At 40.6% G+C, this 15,522-nt stretch overlaps 1 protein-coding gene across 1 annotated transcript; it reads right to left on the bottom strand.

Moving 5' to 3' along the window:
* Positions 1-915: 915 nt before the first annotated feature.
* LOC117882051 (complement factor H-related protein 2-like) lies at positions 916-14,311 on the bottom strand. The gene is made up of 7 exons (XM_034780015.1): positions 14,155-14,311; positions 12,448-12,609; positions 9,237-9,389; positions 7,566-7,742; positions 6,647-6,835; positions 5,107-5,289; positions 916-3,027 (listed from the first exon to the last, which is right to left on the bottom strand). Exons 1-7 carry the CDS (start codon positions 14,210-14,212, stop codon positions 2,834-2,836), a joined length of 1,116 nt encoding a protein of 371 aa, XP_034635906.1. The 5' UTR covers positions 14,213-14,311; the 3' UTR covers positions 916-2,833.
* Between the last annotated feature and the right edge of the window lie 1,211 nt (positions 14,312-15,522).

Below are 15,522 nucleotides of genomic sequence, written 5' to 3'. Positions count from 1 at the left end.
CCAGGCCTCCATGGGAAGGGGGGGCTGGTCCCAGGCCTCTGGGGGAGAAGGGGGCTGGCCGGCAAGTGTGAGGGAGCGGTTCCCCCCTCCCCCCAAGCCTGGGAGCCAGGGGAGCGGAGCAGGCTGGGGCCAGGTCACTCCACTTCCCACAGGAAATAGGCAGCCACCTGTCCCCCACGGAGGCCTGGGGCCCCAGCCTGCTCTGCTCCCCTGGCTCCCAGGCTTGGGGAGAGGAGGGAGGAGGGAACTGCCCCCCCAGCACTTGCTGGCAGCGCAGCTGGGAACCAGGGGAGCGGAGCAGGCTGGGGCCGAGTCGCTCCACTTACCATGCGGTGAGTGCAGGGTCGGGCCTGGCTGCAATCTTCGGGGGAGCCGGGGCGGGGTTGGGGCGGAGCAGGTGGCGGAGCCATGGGGAAGAGCCGGAGAGCCCCCTCTGCGGCAGCTCCCCACCTGGGGAGCTCCCCACCTGGGGAGCCCCCCAGCAGCAGCTCCCAGCCCTGCGGCAGCCCCCCGCTCCTCCTCCGCCCGAGCAGCTCCCCCTGCGGCAGCTCCCCACCCCAGCTCACCTCCGCTCCGCCTTCTCCCGCCTCCCAGGTTTGTGGCACCAATCAGCTGTTTGGCGCGGCAAGCCTGGGAGGGGAGGAGAATTAGAGCGGGGATGGCGTGCTCAGGGGAGAAGGCGGAGCGGAGGTGAGCTGGGGCGGGGAGCGTCCCCTGCACATCCCAGCCCCCCTGTTACTTGCTGCGGGCAACCCTCCCTGCACTCCCCTGCCCCAGCTCACCTCCACTCCACCGTCTCCCCTGAGAGTGCTTTTTGGCACCCCCAACCACATGGCTCCCTAGGCGGCTGCCTAGTTCGCCTAGTGGTTGCACCGGCCCCGATTACATGAAGGAAAATACAGGAGAGAGAAAAAATCATTTAATTGACTGCAATGTATTTGGAGTTGTCCTCAAACATATGTCATATTCCAGTCTTTCCTCCCCACCATATTGTATTGGTTATTAACAGATGATTATATTAATGAACAGTAATCATAATATATCTATATCTATATCTCATGTAGGAAACAATAGTAGGACCTGAATAAAAGAGGTGACAGCCATTTCTAATGACTGAGTTTGTGATTTATCAAGCAGTGTACACTTCACAGTTGTGATGTGAATTTGCTGTACATCCTGTAACCATTTGTTTTTGGTAGAGATTAACCCAAGCCTAAAACCTCAGATCCAAACTCCAGGGACATTCAGCTCTGGATCTGAAGGTTGAGATTCTCGTCTATCATTTGGGCTGGGCTTTAATAACATAAAATGTCATGAGAGTGACAACACAGCTTTACTAATGTCTACAAGATCTGTCCTCTGGTTATTGTTCACTCTGTTAAAGCTCTACTCTTAGCCCTGGTCTACACTGGGGCGGGGAATCGATCTACGTTACGCAACTTGTAGCTGAAGTTGACGTACTTAGATTGACTTACCGTGGTGTCTTCACCGCGGTGAGTCAACTACTGCCGCTCCCCTGTCAACTCTGCCTGCGCCTCTCGAGGCGCTGGAGTACAGGAGTCGACGGGAGAGTGCTCGGGGGCCGAGCTTGGGGGTAGGTACCACAATATAGGTATGATAAAACAATTTTGGTTTATTTGTGCTTCTTGACTGGGAAGGCGTAGGGAAGTGTGAATTCATTGCCAGCTAGGATACTCTGACCATTTGGACATCTGCTTGATGCATTCTCTCATGTAAGGTTTGTTTGCTTTCTTGCTTGCTTGCTTGCCAGATTTGGTGTACGTAGCATATGCAGCTTGTAGTGGATGGCAATATGAGTGGGTGTTATATAATTCTGGTGAAGTGAGAATCTGCCTCAAGCAACAGAAGTGGGTAATGTTTGATAAAATTGAGGTGAAGGTCCATTTCCGAGTGGCCACCCTGAGATATATGGGAGATCACTGTTGGAAGCTAAGCAGGGTTTAGAAGATACCAGTGAATGTATGAGAGAACAGAAAGCATGTTCTTTAAAGGTGACCTGCAATTTTTTTTAAATTAGCTTCTGTCCCCTTTTGTTTCTTTATAAAGTAGCAAGAAGGCGTGAAAGGACTCTTCTTGTTTACAAAGTTTTTTAATTGCTTTTTTTTCTACTTTAGAAATACCAGGCATATGGACTTCCCTGGTTTTGCTGGAGGACCACTGCGAGGTCTCAGAGCATATTTATTGTACACTCTAACATACTTAATTGTAGGGGCATGAGATCTTGGTAACTGAAATTAAACAATTAACAAAAACAAAACACAAAGAATTACAATCACATCCTGTTTTATTTGCTTAATTTTCACTCTTGGTTCTTGTGATGTCACAATTATGCTCATTCTCCAGTCATCTTAGTCTTCCATTCTAAACTAGGTCTCAATTTCTAGTGCAATATCCAAGAAAGGGGGGGGGGAAATTCTAGTTTTTAGGCTGCCATTAGCCGTCATAAAGAAGCAAGAAAAAAAGCACAAACCCCAATTTTGTTTTCTTTGCAGTTCATTTTAAAGGGCCTCTGGAATTGTATATTCTTTTGTTTGATCTATTTGAGGATTGCTTACGTCTGCCATCATCTTGGCTGTGATTATTTCTGGAGGCATTACTCCTAAAAAGCTGCACACCCAAAAGTGTCGCTATAGCATTAGTTAACATGAATTAGTTGTTGCTTATACCATTCCTGGAGTGACTGCTATCTGGTGGTAGTTCTTGTTTGAAGGATAAAACTCTGGGGATCCATTTCAGAGGGACCACTGATAAGCATAATAATAAAGGGTACTTGCCATTCACATGTGGTGAAGTCTCCTACATTCACCCATCTCTAAGTGCATTGGGGATAAGGTATTTGGCCCGCATTGCACTGCACTCTATGATTATTTGGAGAATTTGGAGACAAACTGGATCTACACTTAAACTCTACAAAATCTCCATGTGACACATAGAGTTTTTGAGCTGAAGCCCACTTTAGATCTATGTTGTGTGATCTCATATCTTCTTCCGTGATAACACATGGCTCTGTAACAACAACAAAAATATTATTAGAATGTTATAGAAATCCAAATGGAAAAATCCTGCAGTGAAACTGAAGGAGATCCCATGATAAAATAATTAAGGGCCATTGTGCCCTCTGTGACTCTCATTGAAGCTCGTTGGCTTCAATACATGATGTAAATGTGATTTCAAGTAGGGAACTTTAGTCCTAGGAGAAAGCAAACAGTTTTTTCCACTTTCTGAAAGTCACTTACTACACATGATTAGTGTTACCTGAATCTGAATTTAATGGGTAATGTCACTGTTTTTAGACTATTTGCAAGAAGAGTGTAACATTCCTTTTAGTGATGAAGCAGTAAGACAATAAAAGCATGAAACTAATGGAATGTTTTCTATCTACAATTAATTTAGTGCCTTTACCTAGCATAAAATAGAAATTAGGAACAATTTCAAATAAAATGTATTTGAAAAAAGTGTTAACTAAACCAAGCTCTGAGATAGGTATTATTCAGGAGCTGTTCAGTGTCCTGTGAGATGTCAAGCCCATTCAACTGGGTTGTGGGCAGGCAACTGCAAGTGCTCTTCCCAGGTAGTGGGTGATGCTGCAATGCCTAATTTTGATATAATTTAGGTGGCCTCTCTGTCATGTGGAATCCCCAGGGAGGCAGAGGTGGTGGTGACAGCAGTTAGGGAGGGGCAGAGGAGGGACGGTTTTGGGAAAGGGGCAAAATGAAGGAAGCTGCCAGTTTTACAAAAATGCAGGTACCTACAAACAATGTGTTTTTTTTCTTTTCTCCTGTACATGGCAGTCTTGAGAAGGCAAGAGAAGTGATTAAGGAATTACAGTGCTCCAAGGTGACGGGCTTGCTATATTCTAGAGGTTCCGCTATATCCTCAACCATCCTTTTTCCTGACCCTCCCCCCAGCTCCCACTGATCCACCCTTGCCTTCCCACCCCTGCTGGGCTAGACTTCCACACCCACACCCCACCTTCCATCACTAATCCCTCTTTCAGTCTCCCTTCCATAGCACCCCTACCCCCGACTGGCCCACCAATACCCTTGTCCCTACTGGCTCCGGTAGCATGCCAGCTGCCTCAGGTATCCCCAGGCCCTCTTACTTAGCAGATTTGTGGCAAGTGAGTTCTTACTTCCCCATTCCTACTGCCACTATGGGGGGAAATCAAAAAAAATTTCTCGCTGGTGAGAAGTATCACACATGGAGCTGCTGAAAACTTTGTAGCTACAGTTTATTCCATCTGCAGCTCTATGAATGTAATACACCACTGGATATAGAGGCAGCATGCAAACAGAGCAATAACCCATTCCTTTGTGATATCCTGACCCTTACTAACTCTGCTGGTATGAATTTGGCCTCTTATAGGAACTTTTCCCCCCAACATACTGTTTCGAGGACTAGTCCTTTTCATTTGGCATAACCTAAAGTGGCCATTTTGTAACTGGCTGCTCCTTGCTACTTCTTCATTCCTTCCAGTTTGTCAATGTTCTTAACTCCTTTTACTTTTTCCCACCCTTATTCATGAGGGGATGGCACATTTCTCACAAGTGTACTTAAAAAGAAATTTTTACTCCCTCAAGCTTGGTTCATCATGCTGCTAGAACCATCACATCAACTACCAGAATCAAATTGATAGTCAGATGTGAATGTTAGTCTGGTTAGAATGGCAGCTGGAATCCTTGATGCTGGATATTTGGTTATATAATGTTCTGGCTCTTTGCCTTAGGTAGGAGCAAATATGGTTTAATCCAATTAACTTCACTCTGTCTTTTCCTTTTTAGCTGGTTTGTTAATCATAAAGCTGGTTTGAAAATTACCATTGAAACATTTTAAATAGAAAAATAAGGAGATATGTTTGTAAACATTTTCATAGAAATATTTTCCCAGACTTTGATCAACTCTAGTTAATTGTGCTGTTAAATTTACATGTCACTTATAGTAAAAAAGAGTCATGCAGTGGCAGCTTTGAAAATAAATTTCAGCTTCATGAAAAAGAAATGACAAAATAGTAGCCAGGAGATCATGGTTTATAAAATTAATTTAATTATAAATTGAAAACTTTTTACTACTGAATATTTTTCTTACCTAAACAAACTGGTGCTTTTGTCCAGTTTCCATTGTAACAGTACGATTTCCGTTCTCCTTTTATTATGTAATGATGTTGGCATTTGTATTCTACCGAAGAGCCAAATACGTACTCTTTTAGGGATAGAGTAGTTATGTCTCCATTCTTAATAGTAGGTGGCCGGCCACACTTTTCCCCAGTTCCTAAATGAAAATATCTGTAGTTATGATTTTGTACAGATACAAATGTTTTTGGCTTTGCTATTCTATATGTAGCATGCTGATGGCACCAGTATTCATCGGCCACAATGCTCTGAATTTTTGGTCTTTTTCAGGCCTAATCCAGCTCTCACTGAAATCAATAGTTTAGCCAAGGGGCAAGATTATACTGGTATACATTTAAGCAAGATCCTAAGTGTTACTCTAACACACATTTATATAACAGCTATGGTCATAAATTCCTTTATTTTGGAAATTATGGAATAAACTGCATTGAATTTGTCATTAATAAACATAATCTGCACTCTTGATCCTTTCACCTTTGTGCACATAATCTACATGACTGGTCTAGTTTGCTGATCTAATTGATCCAGGATGATACCGGACAATTTCTTCCTACCTTGCAGTTACACTCAGCTTTACAAAAATGCATGTAACCACAAAAAATGTTTTTTTTCTCCTGTATTTGGTGGCCTTGAGCAGGCATGAAAAGTGATTAAGGAATTACACTGTTCTAAAGTGCAAGGCTTGCTATATTCAGTCCTAGACAAGTAGTTCCCAGATCACTTAGGCTGAGCTTGTGCTATAATCCCATCTGAGCTCCTATGTGGCCTTGGGTGAATCACATCTTTACACATGGAAACTTTGGGTGAAACATCAGGATCTCACAGGAGGTAAAACATTGCATCTGAGCTAAATTTTTCATCATAAACAACGTATATTATTATGAGTCTGAACCCTGCTTGCCTGACACCGAACTAGTGTGAGGAATAGGACACCATGCAGATGAGCCTGGCCTCTGGCAGGTAGCCTAAGATCTTCAGGCTCTGGGATACTAAATCCCTGGCTACTTCCAAGTATGGCAAAACTCTACCACCCTTCAAATGAAAGGATTGCCAGGAAAGTCCAGGTTGAAACTCTCCTTTAAGCAGGTTAATCCCAAGGCATTTTCTATGGGTTTCAGACCTGGACTGTTGAATTAGTGTTGAAACCCTCTCCCCACTTCTGTCTATTAGATAAAGCTTTTTGTCTCTGTAAAAGGAAACATGTATGTTTTTGAAAGAAGTGGTCTCGCTGCCCATGTTTACCTTTGTCAGTGTTTCACTGGACCAGCTTGGCTGGTGCCAGAGTTTTTAAAGCTATCTGCTTAATTAAATAGAAACACGAATAGGATGATTTTTTCAGGAAGTCCTGAATTACCAAGTTCCAAATAAATCTGAAAGGAAGACTGATTTGCTTAACTCTGCCTGGAACCAACATTAACCCATTACACGTACGTTCCCCTCCTTATTGCTCAAACATATTTGAGGAAAAGAACTGATATAGAACTAAGTACATTTACCAGATATACAAGTTGGTAAATCCATATGCCCATCTACACACTCGATGGGGAAGGGGATTTTAAGGTCAGAATGTTCGCCACAAAGAAATTCCATTGTTTGGTCACTTTGAATCAATACTGTACGTCTTCGGCCATTGGACAGAAGCAACTTTTTTGTTTCCAATTGTTGCCTTGTGATAATACATGGAGCTTTAAATAAAAAAGAGCAACACACAAAAAGTAGATTAAAAGTTTAAATATCTCCTCCCACATTAACAGTGCGGCAGATTCCATACTTCTAGAGTCATCTTCCCTTTTTGTTTACCACATAGAGAATGAATGACACTTAACAAAGAAAAGATGGACTACAGTACTCTAAAAAGTGATTTGTATTAGTTGTTAGATCAGGGAACTCTAAATCAGAACTCCTGTGTTCAAGTCCCACCTCTATCATTAACTTGCTGTGTGGTCTTGGCAATTTCCTTAATTTCATTGCTCTAGTTTCTCCATTCTTGTAATGGGGACAGTAACTTCCTGTTGTTAAGGAATGTATGAAAGGTATTCTAATATAAATTACTGTTAAGCAGAGCCAATAAGATGCTGTTATCTACACTGTCCCTACAAGATAATCTGGAATTTACTATCTATCAACTATATAGTCCTGTTCACTGATCAGTATTCAGCTCTACCTAAAATTAGATAGTGTATGATGCTCCAGCAAGTCTCATTTTGGACTTGATCCTTTGATACCAGTGAAGTCAATGGGAATTTTGCCATTGCATTGTATGGGAGCAGGATCAGAAATTATGGGAGTTCTGGAAACAGTAAGTAGCCACCCATAGAATAGTATCCGTCATTAAATAATACTATGAGACAAGCGAGGGATGTTATGCCCCACCTACTTTAGTCCAATGAATTAAGAACCAAAACATTATCCTACCCAAGCACTTTGGTGGAGGTGTCCATTTTTCTCCACTGCATGTTATCCTTTCAGGTCCTGCCAGAGTGCATCCTGGGTAGCACCTGTACTGAACAACATCACCCTCCTGATATTCTGCTTTCTCCCCACTGACAATTTCTGCCAAATCGATGTCAGGTGGATGTGGACACTCTTGAACTGCAACACACAACATGTGCTAACCTATTACTGATGGGGGTCGAGGGGGAACAGAATTGAAGAAACAATAGTGTTACATCAATTTTATGTGTTAAGTTCTTTGGGGTAAAGACTGTCACTTATATTATGTTAGATGCTGAAGAAATACAATGAGGCCCTGATCTTGACTGGGGTCTTTGTGGCTAGAACAAAACAAATAATAATTAATGGGGGATATTTCCATCATGAAAATTGATTAAAATAAAAGTCTGACATGTGAGAGCTTCATGAATGTTCAATGGGTAACTTGAAGAAACACTGCTCCTCTCATTTTCTGTGTTAGAACATTATTTTCACTGATGTACAGCATAAGAAGAAGCTCCAGTTAATTGACATAAGAAAAGAAGTAATATTGTTTCTGTTTGTAATTAGTGTCTTGACCTTAAAGTTGATACATCATTAAGTGATGCGAATAGGTGTAAGGGGATCTAAATACAAGTTTAAGCTATGATATGGTGATCTAATTTACACCACCGCACAACATTATCTTTGAATATTCCTTATAAGCTTTCCACATCACCACACTTTCTTATATTTCTAAGGCCAAGATCTGGCACCAGTACAGTCAGTGAGAGCTTTTACACCGACTTCAGTGAGTACAGGATCAGGCTCTTAATGAATAGCAGCTATATTTTAAGGTAGGAAGAATGCCTTCCTGCCTCTCTATGTTTGGGATAATTGCTTAGAGAGGTAAGTTCTCCTCAGCACTCGTGTTGATCCAGAACACCATTCTAGCCCTTTTCTTGGGGGAGGCAGAATAGCATTCCAGTATTTCTGATAATTGAAAAGTAAACCAATGATTATTGATGCTAAAATATTGGAATTTTCATTAGTGCTTTTTCAAAAATCCTGTTTCACAACCCTGTTAATTCCAGCTTTTTGCCAACATCACTTTATCAAAAAGACACATGATAAATTGTCTATTTCATAAATATATAATGCTGTCAGAAAAAGGGTGTCAAAGTGTGTGATGGTCTGGCTTGTCCATATGTGAAGAAGTGACTTGCAAAGCATCGATCAGCAGAAGACACAAAATCACGGAAAAAGATACCCAAAGAGGCAGCTCAAGCAGCAAACTGATACTGTATTTGGGTAGACAATGAAGAATGTGTGTGTGTGTGTACATAGCATCTTTCAGGTGTGCAATAAAAACCTACATTACTATTATAAGATATTCTTGCTGTTGAAATTGTATGTTCTGGCACTTTTTTTTTTTTTTTTTTAAGGATTTGAGCTCTGGTTCTCCTTCATTTTAGATATTGTGAGAAAATTTACCTGGTTTTGTATTACCAAACTAGAGAGTTTAGTATCTATTTTAAGAACACATTACATTCCACATTATTTATACAACTGATTGATTGATTATTAAAACACTTGATGGTTTTTCAAATAAACACAATTTGTCTAGGGGAAAAAGAACTAGCAGAAGTTAATCTTAAATGAAAGCTTTCTTACCAATACATATGGGTACTGGAGACCAGCCTTCAGAGGTACAGATAGTTTCATTAATTCCATTTTCAGATTTATATCCATGATTACATTGAAAGGTTGTTTTTTCTTCAACTTTGTCCACTATTTTCCCATTTTCTATTCTTCCACATTGTATTGCTGAACAAAAACAGAACAACATAATCAAAAAGACTATTACAGATAATATACAGGAATACATGGTGTATTGTATACAACATATTGTACTACCATAATAGTTAGCACTGCATGATTAGGAGAGCTGGTCAATTTAGAAAAATAAATTTTTGACATCTGTTTTCTCAAAAAGCACAAAATATTTTGTGGAGAAACTTGTGATTTTATGACAAGTTTAATTGAATTTTTTTGAAATGTCAATGAAATTTTTACACCCAATTTTTTTTTTTTTTTTTTTTGAAAACTTTAAGCATTTTTTGAACAGGGTAAAATTTTTTTAAAACACCTGGACTTTCTACAGTGACTTACACACTCAGGACCCAGAGTCCCATTGGCTTTCAGTGGTAGTTAGGATCTAAAGTGTCGAAGTCACTTTAAAATTGGGACTTAGGCTTTAACTCACCTACGTATTTCTGAAAACATTACCCCATTACTCTAGATCTAATTAAGTCACTGACAGAAAATCAAAGTTAATTATAGCTCATATGAAAATACTGGAAACACGAGCTGACGAAAACTCTTAAAATACACCTATTGTCAGGGTCCTTGATTAAAATATGGTTGCTCTCTAAACTGAGTACGAACATGGTTGCAATTTATAGCATAAACTGGACGTTATCTGTGTCTTGTAACTTTGGCTTGACTAAGTGAAGGCAAAGTGAAAACTCTCACTAGTGACAGGAAGACCATCCAAATGTAACTACCAAGTATATTAAATTATTAGAGTTTGTTATGCTTCTACACGTTTGTACAGTGCCTAGCATAAAACAGCCCCGATCCTGAGTGGGGCTATTACAATACAAATAAAAAACAATAATACTGATAAAGTGAAGAGAAGGTGCTCTCTTCTCTGAAATGTTGCTTGATTTATTTAAGCTTTTTGACTGATTAGGATTGAATTGCAATATCCAAGAAAGGGGGGGGGGAATTCTAGTTAATATTAGGATTGAATCTGTTCAATAATGATAGATGAGGTAATGCTGCACATTACCCGTAGTACTTAAAGTTAAATACAATGACAATAGTGTTCTAAAGCATGTTGCGGTTTTTTTTTGTTTTGTTTTGCTTAATCTGTTCTACAATATCTTGCTATCAACCTAATCACCAAAATGTAGGTGCTACATTAGTTTTATTTTTATAATAGCACTATTTTGTCTAATTTTGTACATGTTTTTGGCTAATTTTTGCATAGTCCTAATTTTTCTTTTAGATTGTGTTTGTGATATTATTAGTGTACACATATATTGCATTATCCCTAAAAGGCATCAAAACCGGTTAAGAGACCTGTATAGCATAACAGTGTAAATGTAATGTAAAGTCATACAAAATGAAGTGTAATGTTATTCAAAGAATCACATATGTACTGAGTGAGTATAATATTCTGCTATCGTTATTGTAACAGTTTTGGTCACTCTGTAATAGGTATTGTGACAATTTGGAGAAGTGGGTTGGATAATTTATGAGTTTTGGTTGATGCTATGAAGTTGTTATGAAATTGCTGTATCAGGGAATGCTTCCATATGGATGTGGAATCCACCATTTGCTGACAAGGCTGTAAGCCAAGGGTGGGCAAACGTTTTGGCCCAAGGGTCACATCTGGGTGGGGAAATTGCATGCAGGGCCATGAATGTAGGGCTGGGGCAAGGGGCTGGGGTGTGGGAGAGAGCGCGGAGTGTGCGAGGGGGTGCAGTGTGCAGGAAGGGGTTCAGGGCAAGGTGTTGGGGCAGAGAAGGGGTGTGGGGTGTATGAGGGGTCTCAGGGAAGGGAGCTGGGGTGCAGGAGGGGTGAGGAGTGCAGGAGCAGGCTCAGGATAGGGGTGCAGGGAGGAGTGTGGGGGAGGGGACTCAGGGCAGGGGGAAGGGGTGTGGGGTGTTGGAGGGGGCTCAAGGCAGGGGGTTGGGGTGCAGGAGGGGTGTGGTGGGGGCTCAGGGCAGGGGGTTGGGGTGCAGGAGGGGTTTGGGGTGTGGGCTCTGGCCCGGCGCTGCTTACCTGGAGTGGCGCCGGGGTGGCACTGACGCCCACTGGGGCCAGGGCAGGCTCCCTGTCTGCCTTGGCCCCATGCCGCTCCTGAAAGCAGCCGGTGCCATGTCCCTGCGACCCCTGGGGGAGAGGGGGCAGAAGGCTCTGCGCGCTGGCCTCGCCTGTGGATACCTCCCCTGATGCTCCCATTGGCTGCGGTTCCCCAGTCCCGGCCAATTATTCAAAAAAGCAGCTTCCAGGGTGTGTCAAAGTGACATTACAGATTCAGCCCAATCTCCTACACCTTCTACATCTACAGTGATAATTGATGTTGATAATGATGACCCTGAGGCACTGCAAGATCCTGAAGTGTCTTCTGAATCATCAAAAATTAAATTATGTTCAGTATAGTTTTAGTATTAGGTGTATTTTTAATGATCTGGGTGTACAACATGTGCCGCCCATAGTGATATGTAGTGTCTTAAGATAACCTACTGTATAGAAAAAGTTACCTGTATAAACCTAAGTGCTTCAAGAAACCAAGCTCTCTGCAGTGCAGTACTACTATTACTATACTTTATCCATTTTATTGTATTCTAATTCTTTGAAAATTGGTATTCCATTGGTAAGTATAGCTCTTAGTTAACCAGAATTTTTGATTAACCCCCCATTCTCCCAACATGCCACATAACAAAACTTTTACTGTATATTGTTCTTCGTTTTTGTGATGCAGGTGATGTGGTGGGGAGCTGTGGAAAACAGTAAGAGAGTTTGCCCTCTATCTTCATCTCTGTAATTACAGCTGATCTGTGTTGCAGAGTTGCTTCCTGGGAACTTGGCATTGGTGGTTTGCTGAGAATTCTGGAAAAGGGGGTTCACTGAGTGCCCTTTGTGACTGCTGTGTTCCAAGACTTGTGTATATAATGAAAGTAAATAAGCAGCAAACGGCCCATGTGCAGTGGGTAAGTATTTCAGTACATCTCGAGTACTATAAAAACTACAATGTATCTCTCTCTTTGAAGGACAATATAGAGGAAGTTAACCTTATTTAAAGCTCACTTACGAATGCATCTGGGTACAGGAGACCATCCTGAAGAAGTACACTCAATTCTATTGTCGTCATTTTCTGCTATATACCCAGCATTACATTCAAATATTCTTTTTCTTCTCTGGAAGAAGAAACGTGGCTTTACACTCCCATTTTCTATGTTACCACATGAAATAGCTGAAAGCAAAATAAATACATAAACTCAGACATACTGTATATAATCTGAAATCTCTGGTTGTATATTCTGCTGATCTTATTTAGCACAGCATAATACATTTAAAGAAAATGAAAAAGGATTTAAACTTGGTTGGAGCCATTTGGAAAAGCTGAGGAACATCATCTGGGTGAAACGAAATGAAAACTCTCCTAGTAAAGGTTTAAAATGAAAACACTCCCATGGGTAACTAACACTGGAATTACTAACGAAAGTTAATTAAGACATAAAAATAGGCAAAACAGTTTATATAACATGACTTTTTTTAAATTGAGCTGTCACCATTGCTAATGAAGCCTGCTTGCTGCCCTGATTTTCCTAAAATGTACTAATGCAAATATGGTTAGGCAGTGTGAAAGTGAAATGAATTATATTAAAGAAATAGAATGAATTAAAGAATGCTGCAAGCCAGGGGGGCAGGAAAGCAGACATTAACTGCTTAACTTGCCACTTAAGGGCAATTGGTGAAGCATTAGTCTTAGATCGATAAGAGTTAACAAGGAAGCAGGTTATGCATATTGTGCTCCATGCATATTTTACAATTTTGCTCTCTCTGTCCCTTTGTTTAGTTCGCACCCTTTTATCTGTATAAATAAGACTGTTTTAATCTTGCATGGAGGCTCACATTATCTGAATGTATTAGCAGAGCGCTGTGCTAATAAAACAGAGTGGTCTGACAAACTATGAGTCCTGAGTCTAACTTTGACAGCAGCATGGAACATATGGACAAGCACACACAGTTGTGGTAGCAGAGAAGTTGCTGTATGAACACTAGAGCTAAGGCAAATAATGGATTTTTCATCTTGGTGACAGAAAAATGTATTGGATTGAGCTAAAAATGTCCCTCTCCCACCCGAAATTTGGAGCAAATAAAAATACCCCCAAAATTGTTTTGGGTTGAACAAAATGTTTCATTTCAATTTTGAGCATTTTGTAACACTTTTCATTTTTAAAATAAAATGCAAGAAAAATTTGAAACAAGGTTTTCTTTTTTTAGAATAAAAAATTGTAACAAAAAAAAGTCCAGAGAAATTATTTAATTTTTTTGAGAATTTTTAAAGGTTTTTTTACTGAAATAATTTGGCAAAATCAACACAAATTTATGAAATGTTGCAGAGTCGCTAAATCTGCATTTTAGTGATGGTTAATCTGTGTGAAATATTATGGAAAGGGGGCAGCAGTGATGCAAAGAATTGTGCATTTCTGGCATATTCAGCTGGTATAAACTAACTAACAGCTAAATTTGGAGAGGACGAATTTTCTGTATAGCTGTTACACATAGAAAATGACAATTACTCCGTTAGCATCTTCAAAACAGGCTCTGCCCTTGAAGCAGTGTCTCTGCTTCACCTTGCCCCTCAGTTGTACTATTAAGTCACCATCAGTTTTTCCTACCCCAATAGGCCTAGATGGTAGTATGTGCTTAAAATCTTTTCCTTTCAGTTATCTCTATACCTTAACATGGTCTTTTTAAAAGTCTATATTTTGTTTGTATCTTAACATCTTACCTAATGCAATGGAGCACCCCCATAATACCAGAATGGCAATATATCCAAACTGCGTCATCTCTGTGCCTCAAAAGTTTGGCCCGCAATTTTAAAGTGCTGGTGTAGTGTAGTGCTGTGCCCTGGACTCTGTCCTTACCAATGTCTTTTAAAGTTTGACCTCTTGTTTATAATCCCTTCACTGCTGGGCCCCACACTCTGTCAATATTGCATCACAGATGTATGCAAATTTTAATTTAAAAGGCAGTCATAGTTGTTCAAAAAGATCAATTTCTTCCAGTAATTCCCTTCCCACGTTTCCTTGAACAAGTGCGCCAACTGTCTCCCATCCAGCTGTATGGGCTCCAGGTCAGTAAGGTTCCTAGGAGCTAGGACAGGTTTTAAATCTAATTATGGTATCTGAACAAGACTGATCTGAACTAGGGTGAATACCGTGATAGATCCCACTGCCACTGATCTAATGCCAGTTGAAGTCAATGGCAGATTTCCTGTTGATTTTAATGGATTTTGGATCATGCCAACTAAGTGGAGAGAAATTCAGTGTAATGAAAAAGAAGCACTTACAATAATTTGGACTGTATTCTTCATAAAGCTCACTTAAATTCTCTCTCTGTACCTTGATATTTAAGGTGAGGTGGTGGAGGAGATTAATACTCAGTCTCCAAAAGATTTGTTGAGCGCAATATCCAGAGTCAAGTGCAACAGTTCATTAGCCTTCAAAAGTCCTTCGTTTACTTTGTGGAGCACTGAAATGATATTGCTGAGCTTTAGTGTCATTCATGTATCCTAGATTTTCTGTACTGTGCTCTAAAAATGATTAAAATATTCAATGGACCTAACTATATATAGTGAAACCTGTACTTATTAGGCAATCTCCTGTCTTAAGACCACCCTGAAGTATCTCCAGATATGTAGAGTGCAATCATCTTGTACCTTCATTAGGAGGTCACCCCCTGTTGAGCAACTAATTTTTTGTCAGCTACTTGAACAGTTTTTTAAAACAGGCTACACTGCAATTTGATACTGAGATCGTGGATTGGGACTTTCATCCTTTACACAACCAAAAACAGCACGCAAGCACAACGGGGATCCCAAACAGCCATGTTTACAAAAAATATAAAAGCATACAGGGCCTAACTACAAAGATAATGATGTTCTGACTGAATTCTGGTAGCTTCTAAAAGATAACAATGTGAGCACCACTAGAGAGCTCACGAAGTATTTAAATGGATACTACCCTATACACTAGCGGGAGTCTGGGTTCAGTCCAGCCTGGAGGCTCACCTTCACCTTTCAGCCTGATTTTTCCCATGCCCACTGGTACTATAATTTTTTTTTTAAATAGTGGGAGAGAGGAGAAGAAGGTTGATG

The sequence above is a fragment of the Trachemys scripta genome, chromosome 8, assembly GCF_013100865.1.
Source record: "Trachemys scripta elegans isolate TJP31775 chromosome 8, CAS_Tse_1.0, whole genome shotgun sequence".
Taxonomy (NCBI): domain Eukaryota; kingdom Metazoa; phylum Chordata; order Testudines; family Emydidae; genus Trachemys; species Trachemys scripta.
This window is presented reverse-complemented; position numbering and strand designations above follow the sequence as displayed.